The sequence below is a fragment of the Salmo salar genome, chromosome 05 (assembly GCF_965601325.2).
Source record: "Salmo salar chromosome 05, fSalSal1, whole genome shotgun sequence".
NCBI classification, from domain to species: domain Eukaryota; kingdom Metazoa; phylum Chordata; class Actinopteri; order Salmoniformes; family Salmonidae; genus Salmo; species Salmo salar.
The window spans coordinates 93,560,533-93,587,894 of NC_138295.1; the positions used below are offsets into that span (position 1 = coordinate 93,560,533).

At 46.1% G+C, this 27,362-nt stretch overlaps 1 protein-coding gene across 1 annotated transcript in view; it reads right to left on the reverse strand.

Moving 5' to 3' along the window:
* LOC106592264 (lysophosphatidylcholine acyltransferase 1) overlaps positions 1-27,362 on the reverse strand; it is a 114,654-nt gene that overhangs the window by 68,397 nt on the left and 18,895 nt on the right. The window contains exon 2 of the mRNA XM_082974961.1: positions 18,465-18,604. Within this exon, the coding sequence (XP_082831087.1) occupies positions 18,465-18,604 (140 nt within the window). The remainder of the gene's footprint in view (positions 1-18,464; positions 18,605-27,362) is intronic.

Here is a 27,362-nt window from a genome sequence, read left to right on the forward strand (position 1 = left end):
CTCTCTGTTGTAGTGTCTCTAACCCTTTCCTCTCTCTGTTGTAGTGTCTCTAACCCTTTCCTCTCTCTGTTGTAGTGTCTCTAACCCTTTCCTCTCTCTGTTGTAGTGTCTCTAACCCTTTCCTCTCTCTGTTGTAGTGTCTCTAACCCTTTCCTCTCTCTGTTGTAGTGTCTCTCTAACCCTTTCCTCTCTCTGTTGTAGTGTCTCTAACCCTTTCCTCTCTCTGTTGTAGTGTCTCTAACCCTTTCCTCTCTCTGTTGTAGTGTCTCTCTAACCCTTTCCTCTCTCTGTTGTAGTGTCTCTAACCCTTTCCTCTCTCTGTTGTAGTGTCACTAACCCTTTCCTCTCTCTGTTGTAGTGTCTCTAACCCTTTCCTCTCTCTGTTGTAGTGTCTCTAACCCTTTCCTCTCTCTGTTGTAGTGTCTCTAACCCTTTCCTCTCTCTGTTGTAGTGTCTCTAACCCTTTCCTCTCTCTGTTGTAGTGTCTCTCTAACCCTTTCCTCTCTCTGTTGTAGTGTCTCTAACCCTTTCCTCTCTCTGTTGTAGTGTCTCTAACCCTTTCCTCTCTCTGTTGTAGTGTCTCTCTAACCCTTTCCTCTCTCTGTTGTAGTGTCTCTCTAACCCTTTCCTCTCTCTGTTGTAGTGTCTCTAACCCTTTCCTCTCTCTGTTGTAGTGTCTCTAACCCTTTCCTCTCTCTGTTGTAGTGTCACTCTAACCCTTTCCTCTCTCTGTTGTAGTGTCTCTAACCCTTTCCTCTCTCTGTTGTAGTGTCTCTAACCCTTTCCTCTCTCTGTTGTAGTGTCACTAACCCTTTCCTCTCTCTGTTGTAGTGTCTCTAACCCTTTCCTCTCTCTGTTGTAGTGTCTCTAACCCTTTCCTCTCTCTGTTGTAGTGTCTCTAACCCTTTCCTCTCTCTGTTGTAGTGTCTCTAACCCTTTCCTCTCTCTGTTGTAGTGTCTCTCTAACCCTTTCCTCTCTCTGTTGTAGTGTCTCTCTAACCCTTTCCTCTCTCTGTTGTAGTGTCACTCTAACCCTTTCCTCTCTCTGTTGTAGTGTCTCTAACCCTTTCCTCTCTCTGTTGTAGTGTCTCTCTAACCCTTTCCTCTCTCTGTTGTAGTGTCACTCTAACCCTTTCCTCTCTCTGTTGTAGTGTCTCTAACCCTTTCCTCTCTCTGTTGTAGTGTATCTAACCCTTTCCTCTCTCTGTTGTAGTGTCTCTAACCCTTTCCTCTCTCTGTTGTAGTGTCTCTCTAACCCTTTCCTCTCTCTGTTGTAGTGTCTCTAACCCTTTCCTCTCTCTGTTGTAGTGTCTCTAACCCTATCCTCTCTCTGTTGTAGTGTCTCTCTAACCCTTTCCTCTCTCTGTTGTAGTCTCTAACCCTTTCCTCTCTCTGTTGTAGTGTCACTCTAACCCTTTCCTCTCTCTGTTGTAGTGTCTCTAACCCTTTCCTCTCTCTGTTGTAGTGTCACTAACCCTTTCCTCTCTCTGTTGTAGTGTCTCTAACCCTTTCCTCTCTCTGTTGTAGTGTCTCTAACCCTTTCCACTCTCTGTTGTAGTGTCACTAACCCTTTCCTCTCTCTGTTGTAGTGTCTCTAACCCTTTCCTCTCTCTGTTGTAGTGTCACTAACCCTTTCCTCTCTCTGTTGTAGTGTCTCTAACCCTTTCCTCTCTCTGTTGTAGTGTCACTAACCCTTTCCTCTCTCTGTTGTAGTGTCACTAACCCTTTCCTCTCTCTGTTGTAGTGTCTCTCTAACCCTTTCCTCTCTCTGTTGTAGTGTCTCTAACCCTTTCCTCTCTCTGTTGTAGTGTCTCTAACCCTTTCCTCTCTCTGTTGTAGTGTCTCTCTAACCCTTTCCTCTCTCTGTTGTAGTGTCTCTAACCCTTTCCTCTCTCTGTTGTAGTGTCACTCTAACCCTTTCCTCTCTCTGTTGTAGTGTCACTCTAACCCTTTCCTCTCTCTGTTGTAGTGTCTCTAACCCTTTCCTCTCTCTGTTGTAGTGTCACTAACCCTTTCCTCTCTCTGTTGTAGTGTCTCTAACCCTTTCCTCTCTCTGTTGTAGTGTCTCTAACCCTTTCCTCTCTCTGTTGTAGTGTCTCTAACCCTTTCCTCTCTCTGTTGTAGTGTCTCTAACCCTTTCCTCTCTCTGTTGTAGTGTCTCTAACCCTTTCCTCTCTCTGTTGTAGTGTCTCTAACCCTTTCCTCTCTCTGTTGTAGTGTCTCTAACCCTTTCCTCTCTCTGTTGTAGTGTCTCTAACCCTTTCCTCTCTCTGTTGTAGTCTCTCTAACCCTTTCCTCTCTCTGTTGTAGTGTCTCTCTAACCCTTTCCTCTCTCTGTTGTAGTGTCTCTAACCCTTTCCTCTCTCTGTTGTAGTGTCTCTAACCCTTTCCTCTCTCTGTTGTAGTGTCTCAAACCCTTTCCTCTCTCTGTTGTAGTGTCTCTAACCCTTTCCTCTCTCTGTTGTAGTGTCTCTAACCCTTTCCTCTCTCTGTTGTAGTGTCTCTAACCCTTTCCTCTCTCTGTTGTAGTGTCTCTCTAACCCTTTCCTCTCTCTGTTGTAGTGTCTCTAACCCTTTCCTCTCTCTGTTGTAGTGTCTCTAACCCTTTCCTCTCTCTGTTGTAGTCTCTCTAACCCTTTCCTCTCTCTGTTGTAGTGTCTCTCTAACCCTTTCCTCTCTCTGTTGTAGTGTCTCTAACCCTTTCCTCTCTCTGTTGTAGTGTCTCTAACCCTTTCCTCTCTCTGTTGTAGTGTCTCAAACCCTTTCCTCTCTCTGTTGTAGTGTCTCTAACCCTTTCCTCTCTCTGTTGTAGTGTCTCTAACCCTTTCCTCTCTCTGTTGTAGTGTCTCTAACCCTTTCCTCTCTCTGTTGTAGTGTCTCAAACCCTTTCCTCTCTCTGTTGTAGTGTCTCTCTAACCCTTTCCTCTCTCTGTTGTAGTGTCTCTAACCCTTTCCTCTCTCTGTTGTAGTGTCACTCTAACCCTTTCCTCTCTCTGTTGTAGTGTCTCTAACCCTTTCCTCTCTCTGTTGTAGTGTCTCTAACCCTTTCCTCTCTCTGTTGTAGTGTCACTAACCCTTTCCTCTCTCTGTTGTAGTGTCTCTAACCCTTTCCTCTCTCTGTTGTAGTGTCTCTAACCCTTTCCTCTCTCTGTTGTAGTGTCTCTAACCCTTTCCTCTCTCTGTTGTAGTGTCTCTAACCCTTTCCTCTCTCTGTTGTAGTGTCTCTCTAACCCTTTCCTCTCTCTGTTGTAGTGTCTCTCTAACCCTTTCCTCTCTCTGTTGTAGTGTCACTCTAACCCTTTCCTCTCTCTGTTGTAGTGTCTCTAACCCTTTCCTCTCTCTGTTGTAGTGTCACTAACCCTTTCCTCTCTCTGTTGTAGTGTCACTCTAACCCTTTCCTCTCTCTGTTGTAGTGTCTCTAACCCTTTCCTCTCTCTGTTGTAGTGTATCTAACCCTTTCCTCTCTCTGTTGTAGTGTATCTAACCCTTTCCTCTCTCTGTTGTAGTGTCTCTAACCCTTTCCTCTCTCTGTTGTAGTGTCTCTCTAACCCTTTCCTCTCTCTGTTGTAGTGTCTCTAACCCTTTCCTCTCTCTGTTGTAGTGTCTCTAACCCTATCCTCTCTCTGTTGTAGTGTCTCTCTAACCCTTTCCTCTCTCTGTTGTAGTCTCTAACCCTTTCCTCTCTCTGTTGTAGTGTCACTCTAACCCTTTCCTCTCTCTGTTGTAGTGTCACTAACCCTTTCCTCTCTCTGTTGTAGTGTCTCTAACCCTTTCCTCTCTCTGTTGTAGTGTCTCTAACCCTTTCCTCTCTCTGTTGTAGTGTCACTAACCCTTTCCTCTCTCTGTTGTAGTGTCTCTAACCCTTTCCTCTCTCTGTTGTAGTGTCACTAACCCTTTCCTCTCTCTGTTGTAGTGTCTCTAACCCTTTCCTCTCTCTGTTGTAGTGTCACTAACCCTTTCCTCTCTCTGTTGTAGTGTCACTAACCCTTTCCTCTCTCTGTTGTAGTGTCTCTCTAACCCTTTCCTCTCTCTGTTGTAGTGTCTCTAACCCTTTCCTCTCTCTGTTGTAGTGTCTCTAACCCTTTCCTCTCTCTGTTGTAGTGTCTCTCTAACCCTTTCCTCTCTCTGTTGTAGTGTCTCTAACCCTTTCCTCTCTCTGTTGTAGTGTCACTCTAACCCTTTCCTCTCTCTGTTGTAGTGTCACTCTAACCCTTTCCTCTCTCTGTTGTAGTGTCTCTAACCCTTTCCTCTCTCTGTTGTAGTGTCACTAACCCTTTCCTCTCTCTGTTGTAGTGTCACTAACCCTTTCCTCTCTCTGTTGTAGTGTCTCTAACCCTTTCCTCTCTCTGTTGTAGTGTCTCTAACCCTTTCCTCTCTCTGTTGTAGTGTCTCTAACCCTTTCCTCTCTCTGTTGTAGTGTCTCTAACCCTTTCCTCTCTCTGTTGTAGTGTCTCTAACCCTTTCCTCTCTCTGTTGTAGTGTCTCTAACCCTTTCCTCTCTCTGTTGTAGTGTCTCTAACCCTTTCCTCTCTCTGTTGTAGTCTCTCTAACCCTTTCCTCTCTCTGTTGTAGTGTCTCTCTAACCCTTTCCTCTCTCTGTTGTAGTGTCTCTAACCCTTTCCTCTCTCTGTTGTAGTGTCTCTAACCCTTTCCTCTCTCTGTTGTAGTGTCTCTAACCCTTTCCTCTCTCTGTTGTAGTGTCTCTAACCCTTTCCTCTCTCTGTTGTAGTGTCTCTAACCCTTTCCTCTCTCTGTTGTAGTGTCTCTAACCCTTTCCTCTCTCTGTTGTAGTGTCTCTAACCCTTTCCTCTCTCTGTTGTAGTGTCTCTAACCCTTTCCTCTCTCTGTTGTAGTGTCTCTAACCCTTTCCTCTCTCTGTTGTAGTGTCTCTAACCCTTTCCTCTCTCTGTTGTAGTGTCTCTCTAACCCTTTCCTCTCTCTGTTGTAGTGTCTCTAACCCTTTCCTCTCTCTGTTGTAGTGTCTCTAACCCTTTCCTCTCTCTGTTGTAGTGTCTCTAACCCTTTCCTCTCTCTGTTGTAGTGTCTCTAACCCTTTCCTCTCTCTGTTGTAGTGTCTCTAACCCTTTCCTCTCTCTGTTGTAGTGTCTCTAACCCTTTCCTCTCTCTGTTGTAGTGTCTCTAACCCTTTCCTCTCTCTGTTGTAGTGTCTCTAACCCTTTCCTCTCTCTGTTGTAGTGTCTCTAACCCTTTCCTCTCTCTGTTGTAGTGTCTCTCTAACCCTTTCCTCTCTCTGTTGTAGTGTCTCTAACCCTTTCCTCTCTCTGTTGTAGTGTCTCTAACCCTTTCCTCTCTCTGTTGTAGTGTCTCTAACCCTTTCCTCTCTCTGTTGTAGTGTCTCTAACCCTTTCCTCTCTCTGTTGTAGTGTCTCTAACCCTTTCCTCTCTCTGTTGTAGTGTCTCTCTAACCCTTTCCTCTCTCTGTTGTAGTGTCTCTAACCCTTTCCTCTCTCTGTTGTAGTGTCTCTAACCCTTTCCTCTCTCTGTTGTAGTGTCTCTCTAACCCTTTCCTCTCTCTGTTGTAGTGTCTCTCTAACCCTTTCCTCTCTCTGTTGTAGTGTCTCTAACCCTTTCCTCTCTCTGTTGTAGTGTCTCTAACCCTTTCCTCTCTCTGTTGTAGTGTCACTAACCCTTTCCTCTCTCTGTTGTAGTGTCTCTCTAACCCTTTCCTCTCTCTGTTGTAGTGTCTCTAACCCTTTCCTCTCTCTGTTGTAGTGTCACTAACCCTTTCCTCTCTCTGTTGTAGTGTCACTAACCCTTTCCTCTCTCTGTTGTAGTGTCTCTCTAACCCTTTCCTCTCTCTGTTGTAGTGTCTCTAACCCTTTCCTCTCTCTGTTGTAGTGTCTCTCTAACCCTTTCCTCTCTCTGTTGTAGTGTCTCTCTAACCCTTTCCTCTCTCTGTTGTAGTGTCTCTAACCCTTTCCTCTCTCTGTTGTAGTGTCTCTAACCCTTTCCTCTCTCTGTTGTAGTGTCTCTAACCCTTTCCTCTCTCTGTTGTAGTGTCTCTCTAACCCTTTCCTCTCTCTGTTGTAGTGTCTCTAACCCTTTCCTCTCTCTGTTGTAGTGTCTCTCTAACCCTTTCCTCTCTCTGTTGTAGTGTCTCTAACCCTTTCCTCTCTCTGTTGTAGTGTCTCTAACCCTTTCCTCTCTCTGTTGTAGTGTCTCTCTAACCCTTTCCTCTCTCTGTTGTAGTGTCTCTCTAACCCTTTCCTCTCTCTGTTGTAGTGTCTCTAACCCTTTCCTCTCTCTGTTGTAGTGTCTCTCTAACCCTTTCCTCTCTCTGTTGTAGTGTCTCTCTAACCCTTTCCTCTCTCTGTTGTAGTGTCTCTAACCCTTTCCTCTCTCTGTTGTAGTGTCTCTCTAACCCTTTCCTCTCTCTGTTGTAGTGTCACTCTAACCCTTTCCTCTCTCTGTTGTAGTGTCTCTAACCCTTTCCTCTCTGTTGTAGTGTCTCTCTAACCCTTTCCTCTCTCTGTTGTAGTGTCTCTCTAACCCTTTCCTCTCTCTGTTGTAGTGTCTCTCTAACCCTTTCCTCTCTCTGTTGTAGTGTCTCTCTAACCCTTTCCTCTCTCTGTTGTAGTGTCTCTCTAACCCTTTCCTCTCTCTGTTGTAGTGTCTCTAACCCTTTCCTCTCTCTGTTGTAGTGTCTCTAACCCTTTCCTCTCTCTGTTGTAGTGTCACTAACCCTTTCCTCTCTCTGTTGTAGTGTCTCTAACTCTTTCCTCTCTCTGTTGTAGTGTCACTAACCCTTTCCTCTCTCTGTTGTAGTGTCTCTAACCCTTTCCTCTCTCTGTTGTAGTGTCTCTCTAACCCTTTCCTCTCTCTGTTGTAGTGTCTCTCTAACCCTTTCCTCTCTCTGTTGTAGTGTCTCTCTAACCCTTTCCTCTCTCTGTTGTAGTGTGTCTCTAACCCTTTCCTCTCTCTGTTGTAGTGTCTCTAACCCTTTCCTCTCTCTGTTGTAGTGTCTCTAACCCTTTCCTCTCTCTGTTGTAGTGTCTCTAACCCTTTCCTCTCTCTGTTGTAGTGTCTCTAACCCTTTCCTCTCTCTGTTGTAGTGTCTCTAACCCTTCCTCTCTCTGTTGTAGTGTCTCTAACCCTTTCCTCTCTCTGTTGTAGTGTCTCTCTAACCCTTTCCTCTCTCTGTTGTAGTGTCTCTCTAACCCTTTCCTCTCTCTGTTGTAGTGTCTCTAACCCTTTCCTCTCTCTGTTGTAGTGTCACTAACCCTTTCCTCTCTCTGTTGTAGTGTCTCTCTAACCCTTTCCTCTCTCTGTTGTAGTGTCTCTCTAACCCTTTCCTCTCTCTGTTGTAGTGTCTCTCTAACCCTTTCCTCTCTCTGTTGTAGTGTCTCTCTAACCCTTTCCTCTCTCTGTTGTAGTGTCTCTAACCCTTTCCTCTCTCTGTTGTAGTGTCTCTAACCCTTTCCTCTCTCTGTTGTAGTGTCTCTAACCCTTTCCTCTCTCTGTTGTAGTGTCTCTCTAACCCTTTCCTCTCTCTGTTGTAGTGTCTCTAACCCTTTCCTCTCTCTGTTGTAGTGTCTCTAACCCTTTCCTCTCTCTGTTGTAGTGTCTCTAACCCTTTCCTCTCTCTGTTGTAGTGTCTCTAACCCTTTCCTCTCTCTGTTGTAGTGTCTCTAACCCTTTCCTCTCTCTGTTGTAGTGTCTCTAACCCTTTCCTCTCTCTGTTGTAGTGTCACTAACCCTTTGCTCTCTCTGTTGTAGTGTCACTAACCCTTTCCTCTCTCTGTTGTAGTGTCTCTAACCCTTTCCTCTCTCTGTTGTAGTGTCACTAACCCTTTCCTCTCTCTGTTGTAGTGTCTATCTAACCCTTTCCTCTCTCTGTTGTAGTGTCTCTCTAACCCTTTCCTCTCTCTGTTGTAGTGTCTCTAACCCTTTCCTCTCTCTGTTGTAGTGTCTCTCTAACCCTTTCCTCTCTCTGTTGTAGTGTCACTAACCCTTTGCTCTCTCTGTTGTAGTGTCACTAACCCTTTCCTCTCTCTGTTGTAGTGTCTCTAACCCTTTCCTCTCTCTGTTGTAGTGTCACTAACCCTTTCCTCTCTCTGTTGTAGTGTCTCTCTAACCCTTTCCTCTCTCTGTTGTAGTGTCTCTAACCCTTTCCTCTCTCTGTTGTAGTCTCTCTAACCCTTTCCTCTCTCTGTTGTAGTGTCTCTAACCCTTTCCTCTCTCTGTTGTAGTGTCTCTCTAACCCTTTCCTCTCTCTGTTGTAGTGTCTCTCTAACCCTTTCCTCTCTCTGTTGTAGTGTCACTAACCCTTTCCTCTCTCTGTTGTAGTGTCTCTAACCCTTTCCTCTCTCTGTTGTAGTGTCTCTCTAACCCTTTCCTCTCTCTGTTGTAGTGTCTCTAACCCTTTCCTCTCTCTGTTGTAGTGTCTCTCTAACCCTTTCCTCTCTCTGTTGTAGTGTCTCTCTAACCCTTTCCTCTCTCTGTTGTAGTGTCTCACTAACCCTTTCCTCTCTCTGTTGTAGTGTCTCACTAACCCTTTCCTCTCTCTGTTGTAGTGTCTCTAACCCTTTCCTCTCTCTGTTGTAGTGTCTCTAACCCTTTCCTCTCTCTGTTGTAGTGTCTCTAACCCTTTCCTCTCTCTGTTGTAGTGTCTCTAACCCTTTCCTCTCTCTGTTGTAGTGTCTCTAACCCTTTCCTCTCTCTGTTGTAGTGTCTCTAACCCTTTCCTCTCTCTGTTGTAGTGTCTCTCTAACCCTTTCCTCTCTCTGTTGTAGTGTCTCTAACCCTTTCCTCTCTCTGTTGTAGTGTCTCTAACCCTTTCCTCTCTCTGTTGTAGTGTCTCTAACCCTTTCCTCTCTCTGTTGTAGTGTCTCTAACCCTTTCCTCTCTCTGTTGTAGTGTCTCTAACCCTTTCCTCTCTCTGTTGTAGTGTCACTAACCCTTTGCTCTCTCTGTTGTAGTGTCACTAACCCTTTCCTCTCTCTGTTGTAGTGTCTCTAACCCTTTCCTCTCTCTGTTGTAGTGTCTCTAACCCTTTCCTCTCTCTGTTGTAGTGTCTCTCTAACCCTTTCCTCTCTCTGTTGTAGTGTCACTAACCCTTTGCTCTCTCTGTTGTAGTGTCACTAACCCTTTCCTCTCTCTGTTGTAGTGTCTCTAACCCTTTCCTCTCTCTGTTGTAGTGTCACTAACCCTTTCCTCTCTCTGTTGTAGTGTCTCTCTAACCCTTTCCTCTCTCTGTTGTAGTGTCTCTAACCCTTTCCTCTCTCTGTTGTAGTCTCTCTAACCCTTTCCTCTCTCTGTTGTAGTCTCTCTAACCCTTTCCTCTCTCTGTTGTAGTGTCTCTCTAACCCTTTCCTCTCTCTGTTGTAGTGTCTCTAACCCTTTCCTCTCTCTGTTGTAGTGTCACTAACCCTTTCCTCTCTCTGTTGTAGTGTCTCTAACCCTTTCCTCTCTCTGTTGTAGTGTCTCTAACCCTTTTCCTCTCTCTGTTGTAGTGTCTCTAACCCTTTCCTCTCTCTGTTGTAGTGTCACTAACCCTTTCCTCTCTCTGTTGTAGTGTCACTAACCCTTTCCTCTCTCTGTTGTAGTGTCTCTCTAACCCTTTCCTCTCTCTGTTGTAGTGTCTCACTAACCCTTTCCTCTCTCTGTTGTAGTGTCTCTAACCCTTTCCTCTCTCTGTTGTAGTGTCTCTCTAACCCTTTCATCTCTCTGTTGTAGTGTCTCTCTAACCCTTTCCTCTCTCTGTTGTAGTGTCACTAACCCTTTCCTCTCTCTGTTGTAGTGTCTCTAACCCTTTCCTCTCTCTGTTGTAGTGTCTCTAACCCTTTCCTCTCTCTGTTGTAGTGTCACTAACCCTTTCCTCTCTCTGTTGTAGTGTCTCTAACCCTTTCCTCTCTCTGTTGTAGTGTCACTAACCCTTTCCTCTCTCTGTTGTAGTGTCTCTAACCCTTTCCTCTCTCTGTTGTAGTGTCTCTAACCCTTTCCTCTCTCTGTTGTAGTGTCACTAACCCTTTCCTCTCTCTGTTGTAGTGTCACTAACCCTTTCCTCTCTCTGTTGTAGTGTCTCTCTAACCCTTTCCTCTCTCTGTTGTAGTGTCTCTAACCCTTTCCTCTCTCTGTTGTAGTGTCTCTAACCCTTTCCTCTCTCTGTTGTAGTGTCACTAACCCTTTCCTCTCTCTGTTGTAGTGTCTCTAACCCTTTCCTCTCTCTGTTGTAGTGTCTCTAACCCTTTCCTCTCTCTGTTGTAGTGTCTCTAACCCTTTCCTCTCTCTGTTGTAGTGTCTCTAACCCTTTCCTCTCTCTGTTGTAGTGTCACTAACCCTTTCCTCTCTCTGTTGTAGTGTCTCTAACCCTTTCCTCTCTCTGTTGTAGTGTCTCTAACCCTTTCCTCTCTCTGTTGTAGTGTCACTAACCCTTTCCTCTCTCTGTTGTAGTGTCTCTAACCCTTTCCTCTCTCTGTTGTAGTGTCACTAACCCTTTCCTCTCTCTGTTGTAGTGTCTCTAACCCTTTCCTCTCTCTGTTGTAGTGTCTCTAACCCTTTCCTCTCTCTGTTGTAGTGTCACTAACCCTTTCCTCTCTCTGTTGTAGTGTCTCTAACCCTTTCCTCTCTCTGTTGTAGTGTCTCTAACCCTTTCCTCTCTCTGTTGTAGTGTCACTAACCCTTTCCTCTCTCTGTTGTAGTGTCTCTCTAACCCTTTCCTCTCTCTGTTGTAGTGTCTCTAACCCTTTCCTCTCTCTGTTGTAGTGTCTCTAACCCTTTCCTCTCTCTGTTGTAGTGTCTCTAACCCTTTCCTCTCTCTGTTGTAGTGTCTCTAACCCTTTCCTCTCTCTGTTGTAGTGTCTCTAACCCTTTCCTCTCTCTGTTGTAGTGTCTCTAACCCTTTCCTCTCTCTGTTGTAGTGTCTCTCTAACCCTTTCCTCTCTCTGTTGTAGTGTCTCTCTAACCCTTTCCTCTCTCTGTTGTAGTGTCACTAACCCTTTCCTCTCTCTGTTGTAGTGTCTCTAACCCTTTCCTCTCTCTGTTGTAGTGTCTCTCTAACCCTTTCCTCTCTCTGTTGTAGTGTCTCTAACCCTTTCCTCTCTCTGTTGTAGTGTCTCTCTAACCCTTTCCTCTCTCTGTTGTAGTGTCTCACTAACCCTTTCCTCTCTCTGTTGTAGTGTCTCTAACCCTTTCCTCTCTCTGTTGTAGTGTCTCTAACCCTTTCCTCTCTCTGTTGTAGTGTCTCTAACCCTTTCCTCTCTCTGTTGTAGTGTCTCTAACCCTTTCCTCTCTCTGTTGTAGTGTCTCTAACCCTTTCCTCTCTCTGTTGTAGTGTCTCTAACCCTTTCCTCTCTCTGTTGTAGTGTCTCTAACCCTTTCCTCTCTCTGTTGTAGTGTCTCTAACCCTTTCCTCTCTCTGTTGTAGTGTCTCTAACCCTTTCCTCTCTCTGTTGTAGTGTCTCTAACCCTTTCCTCTCTCTGTTGTAGTGTCACTAACCCTTTCCTCTCTCTGTTGTAGTGTCTCTAACCCTTTCCTCTCTCTGTTGTAGTGTCTCTAACCCTTTCCTCTCTCTGTTGTAGTGTCACTAACCCTTTCCTCTCTCTGTTGTAGTGTCTCTCTAACCCTTTCCTCTCTCTGTTGTAGTGTCTCTAACCCTTTCCTCTCTCTGTTGTAGTGTCTCTAACCCTTTCCTCTCTCTGTTGTAGTCTCTCTAACCCTTTCCTCTCTCTGTTGTAGTGTCTCTCTAACCCTTTCCTCTCTCTGTTGTAGTGTCTCTAACCCTTTCCTCTCTCTGTTGTAGTGTCACTAACCCTTTCCTCTCTCTGTTGTAGTGTCTCTAACCCTTTCCTCTCTCTGTTGTAGTGTCTCTAACCCTTTCCTCTCTCTGTTGTAGTGTCTCTAACCCTTTCCTCTCTCTGTTGTAGTGTCACTAACCCTTTCCTCTCTCTGTTGTAGTGTCACTAACCCTTTCCTCTCTCTGTTGTAGTGTCTCTCTAACCCTTTCCTCTCTCTGTTGTAGTGTCTCACTAACCCTTTCCTCTCTCTGTTGTAGTGTCTCTAACCCTTTCCTCTCTCTGTTGTAGTGTCTCTCTAACCCTTTCCTCTCTCTGTTGTAGTGTCTCTCTAACCCTTTCCTCTCTCTGTTGTAGTGTCACTAACCCTTTCCTCTCTCTGTTGTAGTGTCTCTAACCCTTTCCTCTCTCTGTTGTAGTGTCTCTAACCCTTTCCTCTCTCTGTTGTAGTGTCACTAACCCTTTCCTCTCTCTGTTGTAGTGTCTCTAACCCTTTCCTCTCTCTGTTGTAGTGTCACTAACCCTTTCCTCTCTCTGTTGTAGTGTCTCTAACCCTTTCCTCTCTCTGTTGTAGTGTCTCTAACCCTTTCCTCTCTCTGTTGTAGTGTCACTAACCCTTTCCTCTCTCTGTTGTAGTGTCTCTAACCCTTTCCTCTCTCTGTTGTAGTGTCTCTCTAACCCTTTCCTCTCTCTGTTGTAGTGTCTCTAACCCTTTCCTCTCTCTGTTGTAGTGTCTCTAACCCTTTCCTCTCTCTGTTGTAGTGTCACTAACCCTTTCCTCTCTCTGTTGTAGTGTCTCTAACCCTTTCCTCTCTCTGTTGTAGTGTCTCTAACCCTTTCCTCTCTCTGTTGTAGTGTCTCTAACCCTTTCCTCTCTCTGTTGTAGTGTCTCTAACCCTTTCCTCTCTCTGTTGTAGTGTCACTAACCCTTTCCTCTCTCTGTTGTAGTGTCTCTAACCCTTTCCTCTCTCTGTTGTAGTGTCTCTAACCCTTTCCTCTCTCTGTTGTAGTGTCACTAACCCTTTCCTCTCTCTGTTGTAGTGTCTCTAACCCTTTCCTCTCTCTGTTGTAGTGTCACTAACCCTTTCCTCTCTCTGTTGTAGTGTCTCTAACCCTTTCCTCTCTCTGTTGTAGTGTCTCTAACCCTTTCCTCTCTCTGTTGTAGTGTCACTAACCCTTTCCTCTCTCTGTTGTAGTGTCTCTAACCCTTTCCTCTCTCTGTTGTAGTGTCTCTAACCCTTTCCTCTCTCTGTTGTAGTGTCTCTAACCCTTTCCTCTCTCTGTTGTAGTGTCTCTCTAACCCTTTCCTCTCTCTGTTGTAGTGTCTCTAACCCTTTCCTCTCTCTGTTGTAGTGTCTCTAACCCTTTCCTCTCTCTGTTGTAGTGTCTCTAACCCTTTCCTCTCTCTGTTGTAGTGTCTCTAACCCTTTCCTCTCTCTGTTGTAGTGTCTCTAACCCTTTCCTCTCTCTGTTGTAGTGTCTCTAACCCTTTCCTCTCTCTGTTGTAGTGTCTCTAACCCTTTCCTCTCTCTGTTGTAGTGTCTCTAACCCTTTCCTCTCTCTGTTGTAGTGTCTCTCTAACCCTTTCCTCTCTCTGTTGTAGTGTCTCTAACCCTTTCCTCTCTCTGTTGTAGTGTCTCTCTAACCCTTTCCTCTCTCTGTTGTAGTGTCTCTCTAACCCTTTCCTCTCTCTGTTGTAGTGTCTCACTAACCCTTTCCTCTCTCTGTTGTAGTGTCTCACTAACCCTTTCCTCTCTCTGTTGTAGTGTCTCTAACCCTTTCCTCTCTCTGTTGTAGTGTCTCTAACCCTTTCCTCTCTCTGTTGTAGTGTCTCTAACCCTTTCCTCTCTCTGTTGTAGTGTCTCTAACCCTTTCCTCTCTCTGTTGTAGTGTCTCTAACCCTTTCCTCTCTCTGTTGTAGTGTCTCTAACCCTTTCCTCTCTCTGTTGTAGTGTCTCTAACCCTTTCCTCTCTCTGTTGTAGTGTCTCTAACCCTTTCCTCTCTCTGTTGTAGTGTCTCTAACCCTTTCCTCTCTCTGTTGTAGTGTCTCTAACCCTTTCCTCTCTCTGTTGTAGTGTCACTAACCCTTTCCTCTCTCTGTTGTAGTGTCTCTAACCCTTTCCTCTCTCTGTTGTAGTGTCTCTAACCCTTTCCTCTCTCTGTTGTAGTGTCACTAACCCTTTCCTCTCTCTGTTGTAGTGTCTCTAACCCTTTCCTCTCTCTGTTGTAGTGTCACTAACCCTTTCCTCTCTCTGTTGTAGTGTCTCTAACCCTTTCCTCTCTCTGTTGTAGTGTCTCTAACCCTTTCCTCTCTCTGTTGTAGTGTCACTAACCCTTTCCTCTCTCTGTTGTAGTGTCTCTAACCCTTTCCTCTCTCTGTTGTAGTGTCTCTAACCCTTTCCTCTCTCTGTTGTAGTGTCTCTCTAACCCTTTCCTCTCTCTGTTGTAGTGTCTCTAACCCTTTCCTCTCTCTGTTGTAGTGTCTCTCTAACCCTTTCCTCTCTCTGTTGTAGTGTCTCTCTAACCCTTTCCTCTCTCTGTTGTAGTGTCTCACTAACCCTTTCCTCTCTCTGTTGTAGTGTCTCACTAACCCTTTCCTCTCTCTGTTGTAGTGTCTCTAACCCTTTCCTCTCTCTGTTGTAGTGTCTCTAACCCTTTCCTCTCTCTGTTGTAGTGTCTCTAACCCTTTCCTCTCTCTGTTGTAGTGTCTCTAACCCTTTCCTCTCTCTGTTGTAGTGTCTCTAACCCTTTCCTCTCTCTGTTGTAGTGTCTCTAACCCTTTCCTCTCTCTGTTGTAGTGTCTCTAACCCTTTCCTCTCTCTGTTGTAGTGTCTCTCTAACCCTTTCCTCTCTCTGTTGTAGTGTCTCTCTAACCCTTTCCTCTCTCTGTTGTAGTGTCACTAACCCTTTCCTCTCTCTGTTGTAGTGTCTCTAACCCTTTCCTCTCTCTGTTGTAGTGTCTCTCTAACCCTTTCCTCTCTCTGTTGTAGTGTCTCTAACCCTTTCCTCTCTCTGTTGTAGTGTCTCTCTAACCCTTTCCTCTCTCTGTTGTAGTGTCTCTAACCCTTTCCTCTCTCTGTTGTAGTGTCTCTAACCCTTTCCTCTCTCTGTTGTAGTGTCACTAACCCTTTCCTCTCTCTGTTGTAGTGTCTCTAACCCTTTCCTCTCTCTGTTGTAGTGTCACTAACCCTTTCCTCTCTCTGTTGTAGTGTCTCTAACCCTTTCCTCTCTCTGTTGTAGTGTCACTAACCCTTTCCTCTCTCTGTTGTAGTGTCTCTAACCCTTTCCTCTCTCTGTTGTAGTGTCTCTAACCCTTTCCTCTCTCTGTTGTAGTGTCTCTAACCCTTTCCTCTCTCTGTTGTAGTGTCTCTAACCCTTTCCTCTCTCTGTTGTAGTGTCTCTAACCCTTTCCTCTCTCTGTTGTAGTGTCTCTAACCCTTTCCTCTCTCTGTTGTAGTGTCTCTCTAACCCTTTCCTCTCTCTGTTGTAGTGTCTCTAACCCTTTCCTCTCTCTGTTGTAGTGTCTCTAACCCTTTCCTCTCTCTGTTGTAGTGTCTCTAACCCTTTCCTCTCTCTGTTGTAGTGTCTCTAACCCTTTCCTCTCTCTGTTGTAGTGTCTCTAACCCTTTCCTCTCTCTGTTGTAGTGTCTCTAACCCTTTCCTCTCTCTGTTGTAGTGTCTCTCTAACCCTTTCCTCTCTCTGTTGTAGTGTCTCTCTAACCCTTTCCTCTCTCTGTTGTAGTGTCTCTAACCCTTTCCTCTCTCTGTTGTAGTGTCACTAACCCTTTCCTCTCTCTGTTGTAGTGTCTCTCTAACCCTTTCCTCTCTCTGTTGTAGTGTCTCTCTAACCCTTTCCTCTCTCTGTTGTAGTGTCTCTCTAACCCTTTCCTCTCTCTGTTGTAGTGTCTCTAACCCTTTCCTCTCTCTGTTGTAGTGTCTCTAACCCTTTCCTCTCTCTGTTGTAGTGTCTCTAACCCTTTCCTCTCTCTGTTGTAGTGTCTCTCTAACCCTTTCCTCTCTCTGTTGTAGTGTCTCTAACCCTTTCCTCTCTCTGTTGTAGTGTCTCTAACCCTTTCCTCTCTCTGTTGTAGTGTCTCTAACCCTTTCCTCTCTCTGTTGTAGTGTCTCTAACCCTTTCCTCTCTCTGTTGTAGTGTCTCTAACCCTTTCCTCTCTCTGTTGTAGTGTCTCTAACCCTTTCCTCTCTCTGTTGTAGTGTCACTAACCCTTTGCTCTCTCTGTTGTAGTGTCACTAACCCTTTCCTCTCTCTGTTGTAGTGTCTCTAACCCTTGCCTCTCTCTGTTGTAGTGTCACTAACCCTTTCCTCTCTCTGTTGTAGTGTCTCTCTAACCCTTTCCTCTCTCTGTTGTAGTGTCTCTAACCCTTTCCTCTCTCTGTTGTAGTGTCTCTAACCCTTTCCTCTCTCTGTTGTAGTGTCTCTCTAACCCTTTCATCTCTCTGTTGTAGTGTCTCTCTAACCCTTTCCTCTCTCTGTTGTAGTGTCACTAACCCTTTCCTCTCTCTGTTGTAGTGTCACTAACCCTTTCCTCTCTCTGTTGTAGTGTCACTAACCCTTTCCTCTCTCTGTTGTAGTGTCACTAACCCTTTCCTCTCTCTGTTGTAGTGTCTCTAACCCTTTCCTCTCTCTGTTGTAGTGTCTCTAACCCTTTCCTCTCTCTGTTGTAGTGTCTCTCTAACCCTTTCCTCTCTCTGTTGTAGTGTCTCTAACCCTTTCCTCTCTCTGTTGTAGTGTCACTAACCCTTTCCTCTCTCTGTTGTAGTGTCTCTAACCCTTTCCTCTCTCTGTTGTAGTGTCTCTCTAACCCTTTCCTCTCTCTGTTGTAGTGTCACTAACCCTTTCCTCTCTCTGTTGTAGTGTCTCTCTAACCCTTTCCTCTCTCTGTTGTAGTGTCTCTAACCCTTTCCTCTCTCTGTTGTAGTGTCTCTAACCCTTTCCTCTCTCTGTTGTAGTGTCTCTAACCCTTTCCTCTCTCTGTTGTAGTGTCTCTCTAACCCTTTCCTCTCTCTGTTGTAGTGTCTCTCTAACCCTTTCCTCTCTCTGTTGTAGTGTCATTAACCCTTTCCTCTCTCTGTTGTAGTGTCTCACTAAACCTTTCCTCTCTCTGTTGTAGTGTCTCTCTAACCCTTTCATCTCTCTGTTGTAGTGTCTCTCTAACCCTTTCCTCTCTCTGTTGTAGTGTCACTAACCCTTTCCTCTCTCTGTTGTAGTGTCTCTAACCCTTTCCTCTCTCTGTTGTAGTGTCTCTAACCCTTTCCTCTCTCTGTTGTAGTGTCACTAACCCTTTCCTCTCTCTGTTGTAGTGTCTCTAACCCTTTCCTCTCTCTGTTGTAGTGTCACTAACCCTTTCCTCTCTCTGTTGTAGTGTCTCTAACCCTTTCCTCTCTCTGTTGTAGTGTCTCTAACCCTTTCCTCTCTCTGTTGTAGTGTCACTAACCCTTTCCTCTCTCTGTTGTAGTGTCTCTCTAACCCTTTCCTCTCTCTGTTGTAGTGTCTCTAACCCTTTCCTCTCTCTGTTGTAGTGTCTCTAACCCTTTCCTCTCTCTGTTGTAGTGTCTCTAACCCTTTCCTCTCTCTGTTGTAGTGTCACTAACCCTTTCCTCTCTCTGTTGTAGTGTCTCTAACCCTTTCCTCTCTCTGTTGTAGTGTCTCTAACCCTTTCCTCTCTCTGTTGTAGTGTCACTAACCCTTTCCTCTCTCTGTTGTAGTGTCACTAACCCTTTCCTCTCTCTGTTGTAGTGTCTCTAACCCTTTCCTCTCTCTGTTGTAGTGTCTCTCTAACCCTTTCCTCTCTCTGTTGTAGTGTCTCTAACCCTTTCCTCTCTCTGTTGTAGTGTCTCTAACCCTTTCCTCTCTCTGTTGTAGTGTCTCTAACCCTTTCCTCTCTCTGTTGTAGTGTCACTAACCCTTTCCTCTCTCTGTTGTAGTGTCTCTAACCCTTTCCTCTCTCTGTTGTAGTGTCTCTCTAACCCTTTCCTCTCTCTGTTGTAGTGTCTCTAACCCTTTCCTCTCTCTGTTGTAGTGTCTCTAACCCTTTCCTCTCTCTGTTGTAGTGTCTCTCTAACCCTTTCCTCTCTCTGTTGTAGTGTCTCTAACCCTTTCCTCTCTCTGTTGTAGTGTCTCTAACCCTTTCCTCTCTCTGTTGTAGTGTCTCTAACCCTTTCCTCTCTCTGTTGTAGTGTCTCTAACCCTTTCCTCTCTCTGTTGTAGTGTCTCTCTAACCCTTTCCTCTCTCTGTTGTAGTGTCTCTAACCCTTTCCTCTCTCTGTTGTAGTGTCTCTAACCCTTTCCTCTCTCTGTTGTAGTGTCTCTAACCCTTTCCTCTCTCTGTTGTAGTGTCTCTAACCCTTTCCTCTCTCTGTTGTAGTGTCTCTAACCCTTTCCTCTCTCTGTTGTAGTGTCACTAACCCGAGGGTTAATGTATATCAGAATGAACCACAGAGGGTTAATGTATATCAGAATGAGTGTTAGAGTGTTTGTCCCCTCACAGTCCCCTGTCGTTCCATGAGATGTTGTTTCATCTTTTCTTAAAGGTAATGTCAGGGTTATATAAGGGCTATGTACCTTCTCCATAGAGACTGTGCTTCACCACCATCTCGTTGCATCCCACAGAGACTTGGGGTTAGGGTCAGATGGATAGGGTTAAAGGGTAAAGGTTATAGAGGTTATGGGTTACGTTAGTATACATACTTCCTCCATAAGGACTGGGGTTCCACCACCATCTCATTGCGTCCCACAGAGGCGATGAAGGCGAAGGGCCAGGCCAGCAGCATCATGAAGGCTGCCAGGAACAACCGGATGGGGAACAGAGTCACCGTCATCAACGCTATCTGAATGGAGACAAAGATGGAGAAGAGAGCTGTAGACAGACAGGAACCGCTTGGATAGAGAGAAGAGCTGTAGACAAACAGGAACAGCTTGGATAGAGAGAAGAGCTGTAGACAGACAGGAACCGCTTGGATAGAGAGAAGAGCTGTAGACAGACAGGAACCGCTTGGATAGAGAGAAGAGAGCTGTAGACAGACAGGAACAGCTTGGATAGAGAGAAGAGAGCTGTAGACAGACAGGAACAGCTTGGACAGAGAGAAGAGAGCTGTAGACAGACAGGAACAGCTTGGATAGAGAGTAGAGAGCTGTAGACAGACAGGAACAGCTTGGATAGAGAGAAGAGAGCTGTAGACAGACAGGAACAGCTTGGATAGAGAGTAGAGAGCTGTAGACAGACAGGAACCGCTTGGATAGAGAGAAGAGAGCTGTAGACAGACAGGAACAGCTTGGATAGAGAGAAGAGCTGTAGACAGACAGGAACAGCTTGGATAGAGAGAAGAGAGCTGTAGACAGACAGGAACAGCTTGGATAGAGAGAAGAGAGCTGTAGACAGACAGGAACAGCTTGGATAGAGAGAAGAGAGCTGTAGACAGACAGGAACAGCTTGGATAGAGAGTAGAGAGCTGTAGACAGACAGGAACCGCTTGGATAGAGAGTAGAGAGCTGTAGACAGACAGGAACAGCTTGGATAGAGAGAAGAGAGCTGTAGACAGACAGGAACAGCTTGGATAGAGAGTAGAGAGCTGTAGACAGACAGGAACAGCTTGGATAGAGAGAAGAGAGCTGTAGACAGACAGGAACAGCTTGGATAGAGAGAAGAGAGCTGTAGACAGACAGGAACAGCTTGGATAGAGAGAAGAGCTGTAGACAGACAGGAACCGCTTGGATAGAGAGTAGAGAGCTGTAGACAGACAGGAAAAGCTTGGATAGAGAGAAGAGAGCTGTAGACAGATAGGAACAGCTTGGATAGAGAGAAGAGAGCTGTAGACAGACAGGAACAGCTTGGATAGAGAGAAGAGCTGTAGACAGACAGGAACAGCTTGGATAGAGAGAAGAGAGCTGTAGACAGACAGGAACAGCTTGGATAGAGAGAAGAGAGCTGTAGACAGACGGGAACAGCTTGGATAGAGAGAAGAGAGCCGTAGACAGACAGGAACAGCTTGGATAGAGAGAAGAGCTGTAGACAGATAGGAACAGCTTGGATAGAGAGTAGAGAGCTGTAGACAGACAGGAACCGCTTGGATAGAGAGAAGAGCTGTAGACAGACAGGAACAGCTTGGATAGAGAGAAGAGCTGTAGACAGATAGGAACAGCTTGGATAGAGAGAAGAGAGCTGTAGACAGACAGGAACCGCTTGGATAGAGAGAAGAGCTGTAGACAGACAGGAACAGCTTGGATAGAGAGAAGAGAGCTGTAGACAGACAGGAACAGCTTGGATAGAGAGAAGAGCTGTAGACAGACAGGAACAGCTTGGATAGAGAGAAGAGCTGTAGACAGATAGGAACAGCTTGGATAGAGAGAAGAGAGCTGTAGACAGACAGGAACCGCTTGGATAGAGAGAAGAGCTGTAGACAGACAGGAACAGCTTGGATAGAGAGAAGAGAGCTGTAGACAGACAGGAACAGCTTGGATAGAGAGAAGAGAGCTGTAGACAGACAGGAACAGCTTGGATAGAGAGAAGAGAGCTGTAGACAGACAGGAACAGCTTGGATAGAGAGAAGAGAGCTGTAGACAGACAGGAACAGCTTGGATAGAGAGAAGAGAGCTGTAGACAGACAGGAACAGCTTGGATAGAGAGAAGAGAGCTGTAGATAGATAGGAACCGCTTGGATAGAGAGAAGAGAGCTGTAGACAGACAGGAACAGCTTGGATAGAGAGAAGAGAGCTGTAGACAGACAGGAACAGCTTGGATAGAGAGAAGAGAGCTGTAGATAGATAGGAACAGCTTGGATAGAGAGAAGAGAGCTGTAGACAGACAGGAAAAGCTTGGATAGAGAGAAGAGAGCTGTAGACAGACAGAAACAGCTTGGATAGAGAGAAGAGAGCTGTAGACAGACAGGAACAGCTTGGATAGAGAGAAGAGAGCTGTAGACAGACAGGAACAGCTTGGATAGAGAGAAGAGAGCTGTAGACAGACAGGAACAGCTTGGATAGAGAGTAGAGAGCTGTAGACAGACAGGAACAGCTTGGATAGAGAGAAGAGCTGTAGACAGACAGGAACAGCTTGGATAGAGAGAAGAGAGCTGTAGACAGACAGGAACAGCTTGGATAGAGAGAAGAGAGCTGTAGACAGACAGAAACAGCTTGGATAGAGAGTAGAGAGCTGTAGACAGACAGGAACAGCTTGGATAGAGAGTAGAGAGCTGTAGACAGACAGGAACAGCTTGGATAGAGAGTAGAGAGCTGTAGACAGACAGGAACAGCTTGGATAGAGAGAAGAGCTGTAGACAGACAGGAACAGCTTGGATAGAGAGAAGAGAGCTGTAGACAGACAGGAACAGCTTGGATAGAGAGAAGAGAGCTGTAGACAGACAGGAACAGCTTGGATAGAGAGTAGAGAGCTGTAGACAGACAGGAACAGCTTGGATAGAGAGAAGAGCTGTAGACAGACAGGAACAGCTTGGATAGAGAGTAGAGAGCTGTAGACAGACAGGAACAGCTTGGATAGAGAGAAGAGCTGTAGACAGACAGGAACAGCTTGGATAGAGAGAAGAGAGCTGTAGACAGACAGGAACAGCTTGGATAGAGAGAAGAGAGCTGTAGACAGACAGGAACAGCTTGGATAGAGAGTAGAGAGCTGTAGACAGACAGGAACAGCTTGGATAGAGAGAAGAGAGCTGTAGACAGACAGGAACAGCTTGGATAGAGAGAAGAGAGCTGTAGACAGACAGGAACAGCTTGGATAGAGAGAAGAGAGCTGTAGACAGACAGGAACAGCTTGGATAGAGAGTAGAGAGCTGTAGACAGACAGGAACAGCTTGGATAGAGAGTAGAGAGCTGTAGACAGACAGGAACAGCTTGGATAGAGAGAAGAGAGCTGTAGACAGACAGGAACAGCTTGGATAGAGAGAAGAGCTGTAGACAGACAGGAACAGCTTGGATAGAGAGAAGAGAGCTGTAGACAGACAGGAACAGCTTGGATAGAGAGAAGAGAGCTGTAGACAGACAGGAACAGCTTGGATAGAGAGAAGAGAGCTGTAGACAGACAGGAACCGCTTGGATAGAGAGAAGAGAGCTGTAGACAGACAGGAACAGCTTGGATAGAGAGTAGAGAGCTGTAGACAGACAGGAACAGCTTGGATAGAGAGAAGAGAGCTGTAGACAGACAGGAACAGCTTGGATAGAGAGAAGAGAGCTGTAGACAGACAGGAACAGCTTGGATAGAGAGAAGAGAGCTGTAGACAGACAGGAACAGCTTGGATAGAGAGAAGAGAGCCGTAGACAGACAGGAACAGCTTGGATAGAGAGAAGAGAGCTGTAGACAGACAGGAACAGCTTGGATAGAGAGTAGAGAGCTGTAGACAGACAGGAACAGCTTGGATAGAGAGAAGAGAGCTGTAGACAGACAGAAACAGCTTGGATAGAGAGAAGAGAGCTGTAGACAGACAGGAACAGCTTGGATAGAGAGAAGAGAGCTGTAGACAGACAGAAACAGCTTGGATAGAGAGAAGAGAGCTGTAGACAGACAGGAACAGCTTGGATAGAGAGAAGAGAGCTGTAGACAGACAGGAACAGCTTGGATAGAGAGAAGAGAGCTGTAGACAGACAGGAACAGCTTGGATAGAGAGTAGAGAGCTGTAGACAGACAGGAACAGCTTGGATAGAGAGTAGAGAGCTGTAGACAGACAGGAACAGCTTGGATAGAGAGAAGAGCTGTAGACAGACAGGAACAGCTTGGATAGAGAGTAGAGAGCTGTAGACAGACAGGAACAGCTTGGATAGAGAGAAGAGCTGTAGACAGACAGGAACAGCTTGGATAGAGAGAAGAGAGCTGTAGACAGACAGGAACAGCTTGGATAGAGAGAAGAGAGCTGTAGACAGACAGGAACAGCTTGGATAGAGAGTAGAGAGCTGTAGACAGACGGGAACAGCTTGGATAGAGAGTAGAGAGCTGTAGACAGACAGGAACAGCTTGGATAGAGAGTAGAGAGCTGTAGACAGACAGGAACAGCTTGGATAGAGAGAAGAGAGCTGTAGACAGACAGGAACAGCTTGGATAGAGAGAAGAGCTGTAGACAGACAGGAACAGCTTGGATAGAGAGAAGAGAGCTGTAGACAGACAGGAACAGCTTGGATAGAGAGAAGAGAGCTGTAGACAGACAGGAACAGCTTGGATAGAGAGAAGAGAGCTGTAGACAGACAGGAACCGCTTGGATAGAGAGAAGAGAGCTGTAGACAGACAGGAACAGCTTGGATAGAGAGTAGAGAGCTGTAGACAGACAGGAACAGCTTGGATAGAGAGAAGAGAGCTGTAGACAGACAGGAACAGCTTGGATAGAGAGAAGAGAGCTGTAGACAGACAGGAACAGCTTGGATAGAGAGAAGAGAGCCGTAGACAGACAGGAACAGCTTGGATAGAGAGAAGAGAGCCGTAGACAGACAGGAACAGCTTGGATAGAGAGAAGAGAGCTGTAGACAGACAGGAACAGCTTGGATAGAGAGTAGAGAGCTGTAGACAGACAGGAACAGCTTGGATAGAGAGAAGAGAGCTGTAGACAGACAGGAACAGCTTGGATAGAGAGAAGAGAGCTGTAGACAGACAGGAACAGCTTGGATAGAGAGAAGAGAGCTGTAGACAGATAGGAGAACAGCTTGGATAGAGAGAAGAGAGCTGTAGACAGATGGGAACAGCTTGGATAGAGAGAAGAGAGCTGTAGACAGACAGGAACAGCTTGGATAGAGAGAAGAGAGCTGTAGACAGACAGGAACAGCTTGGATAGAGAGAAGAGAGCTGTAGACAGACAGGAACAGCTTGGATAGAGAGTAGAGAGCTGTAGACAGACAGGAACAGCTTGGATAGAGAGAAGAGAGCCGTAGACAGACGGGAACAGCTTGGATAGAGAGTAGAGAGCTGTAGACAGACGGGAACAGCTTGGATAGAGAGAAGAGCTGTAGACAGATAGGAACAGCTTGGATAGAGAGAAGAGAGCTGTAGACAGATGGGAACAGCTTGGATAGAGAGAAGAGAGCTGTAGACAGACAGGAACAGCTTGGATAGAGAGAAGAGAGCTGTAGACAGACAGGAACAGCTTGGATAGAGAGAAGAGCTGTAGACAGATAGGAGAACAGCTTGGATAGAGAGAAGAGAGCTGTAGACAGACGGGAACAGCTTGGATAGAGAGTAGAGAGCTGTAGACAGACAGGAACAGCTTGGATAGAGAGTAGAGAGCTGTAGACAGACAGGAACAGCTTGGATAGAGAGAAGAGAGCTGTAGACAGATAGGAACAGCTTGGATAGAGAGAAGAGAGCTGTAGACAGACAGGAACAGCTTGGATAGAGAGAAGAGAGCTGTAGACAGACAGGAACAGCTTGGATAGAGAGAAGAGAGCTGTAGACAGACAGGAACAGCTTGGATAGAGAGAAGAGAGCTGTAGACAGACAGGAACAGCTTGGATAGAGAGAAGAGCTGTAGACAGATAGGAGAACAGCTTGGATAGAGAGAAGAGAGCTGTAGACAGACAGGAACAGCTTGGATAGAGAGAAGAGAGCCGTAGACAGACAGGAACAGCTTGGATAGAGAGAAGAGAGCCGTAGACAGACAGGAACAGCTTGGATAGAGAGTAGAGAGCTGTAGACAGACGGGAACAGCTTGGATAGAGAGAAGAGCTGTAGACAGATAGGAACAGCTTGGATAGAGAGAAGAGAGCTGTAGACAGACAGGAACAGCTTGGATAGAGAGAAGAGAGCTGTAGACAGACAGGAACAGCTTGGATAGAGAGAAGAGAGCTGTAGACAGACAGGAACAGCTTGGATAGAGAGAAGAGAGCTGTAGACAGACAGGAACAGCTTGGATAGAGAGAAGAGCTGTAGACAGATAGGAGAACAGCTTGGATAGAGAGAAGAGAGCTGTAGACAGACAGGAACAGCTTGGATAGAGAGAAGAGAGCCGTAGACAGACAGGAACAGCTTGGATAGAGAGAAGAGAGCCGTAGACAGACAGGAACAGCTTGGATAGAGAGTAGAGAGCTGTAGACAGACGGGAACAGCTTGGATAGAGAGAAGAGCTGTAGACAGATAGGAACAGCTTGGATAGAGAGAAGAGAGCTGTAGACAGACAGGAACAGCTTGGATAGAGAGAAGAGAGCTGTAGACAGACAGGAACAGCTTGGATAGAGAGAAGAGCTGTAGACAGATAGGAGAACAGCTTGGATAGAGAGAAGAGAGCCGTAGACAGACAGGAACAGCTTGGATAGAGAGAAGAGCTGTAGACAGATAGGAGAACAGCTTGGATAGAGAGTAGAGAGCTGTAGACAGACAGGAACAGCTTGGATAGAGAGAAGAGAGCCGTAGACAGACAGGAACAGCTTGGATAGAGAGAAGAGAGCCGTAGACAGACAGGAACAGCTTGGATAGAGAGTAGAGAGCCGTAGACAGACAGGAACAGCTTGGATAGAGAGAAGAGAGCTGTAGACAGACAGGAACAGCTTGGATAGACCCACCAAACTTTACAGTTGGCACTATGCATTGGGGCAGCTAGGGTTCTCCCGGCATCCGACAAATTGTGACGACCCTCCCGAACTGTGACGACCCTCCCGAATTGTGACGACCCTCCCGAACTGTGACGACCCTCCCGAACTGTGACGACCCTCCCGAACTGTTACGACCCTCCCGAACTGTGACGACCCTCCTGAACTGTTACGACCCTCCCGAACTGTGACGACCCTCCTGAACTGTGACGACCCTCCTGAACTGTGACGACCCTCCTGAACTGTGACGACCCTCCTGAACTGTGACGACCCTCCTGAACTGTGACGACCCTCCTGAACTGTGACGACCCTCCCGAACTGTGACGACCCTCCCGAACTGTGACGACCCTCCTGAACTGTGACGACCCTCCTGAACTGTGACGACCCTCCTGAACTGTTACGACCCTCCTGAACTGTGACGACCCTCCCACTCTGTCTGCCGAATTTCTTTCTCTTTGCTCTTGTTTTCCTTAACAGGACGTCGGTTTGGCGGAGCCGGGAGGGTCGTCAGCCACATGGGACACACCTTTCCCCCTCTCTCAGACACACTGTTGGATTTTGGTTGTGGAATTTTGTGGCTTGTTTGTTTTGGCACCTCTCAACACCCCTCATTATTACCACCTATGAACACATTCACTCACACTACTGATTACTGACTACACACACACACACACACACACACACACACACACACACACACACACACACACACACACACACCATTGTTAATTGTATATAGTTTACTTTAGTTAATAAATATATTTTAGTTATATTCCTTATCTCCACATCGTCTCCCTCTTTGTTACGGGCTACGAGCCGGTTCGTGACAAAACCTAGATTTGTCAGTCGGACTGCCAGATGGTGAAGCGTGATTCATCACTCCAGAGAACGCGTTTCCACCGCTCCAGAGTCCAATGGCGGCGAGCTTTACACCACTCCAGCAGACGCTTGCCATTGTGCTCAATCTTATACACCTGTCAGCAACAGATGTGGCTGAAATAGCCGAATCCACTAATTTGAAGGGGTGTCCACATACTTTTGTACAGTCGTGGCCGAAAGTTTTGAGAATGACACAAATATTAATTTTCACAGTCCGCTGCCTCAGTTTGTATGATGGCAATTTTCATATACTCCACAATGTTATGAAGAGTGATCAGATGAATTGCAATTAATTGCAAAGTCCCTCTTTGCCATGCAAATGAACTGAATCCCCCAAAAACATTTCCACTGCATTTCAGCCCTGCCACAAAAGGACCAGCTGACATCATGTCAGTGATTCTCTCGTTAACACAGGTGTGAGTGTTGACGAGGACAAGGCTGGAGATCACTCTGTCATGCAGATTGAGTTCGATTAACAGACTGGAAGCTTCAAAATGAGGGTGGTGCTTGGAATTTATTTTACCTTTATTTAACTAGGCAAGTCAGTTAAGAACAAATTCTTATTTTCAATGACAGCCTAGGAACAGTGGGTTAACTGCCTTGTTCAGGGGCAGAACGACAGATTTGTACCTAGTCAGCTCGGGGATTTGAACTTGCAACCTTTCGGTTATTAGTCCAACACTCTAACCACTAGGCTACCTTCCGCCCCAAATCATTGTACTTCCTCTGTCAACCATTGTTACCTGCAAGGAAACACGTCCCGTCATCATCGCTGTGCAGAAAAAGGGCTTCACAGGCAAGGATATTGCTGCCACTGATATTGCACCGAAATCAACCATTTGTCGGATCAGCAAGAACTTCAAGGAGAGCGGTTCAATTGTTGTGAAGAAGTCTTCAGGGCGCCCAAGAAAGTCCAGCAAGCGCCAGGACCGTCTCCTAAAATTGATTCAGCTGCGGGATCGGGGCACCACCAGTACAGAGCTTGCTCAGGAATGGCAGAAGGCAGGTGTGAGTGCATCTGCACGCACAGTGAGGCGAAGACTTTTGGGGGATGGCCTGGTGTCAAGAAGGGCAGCAAAGAAGCCACTTCTCTCCAGGAAAAACACCAGGGACAGACTGATATTCTGTAAAAGGTACAGGGATTGGACTGCTGAGGACTGGGGTAAAGTCATCGTGGAACAAAACATCGATATT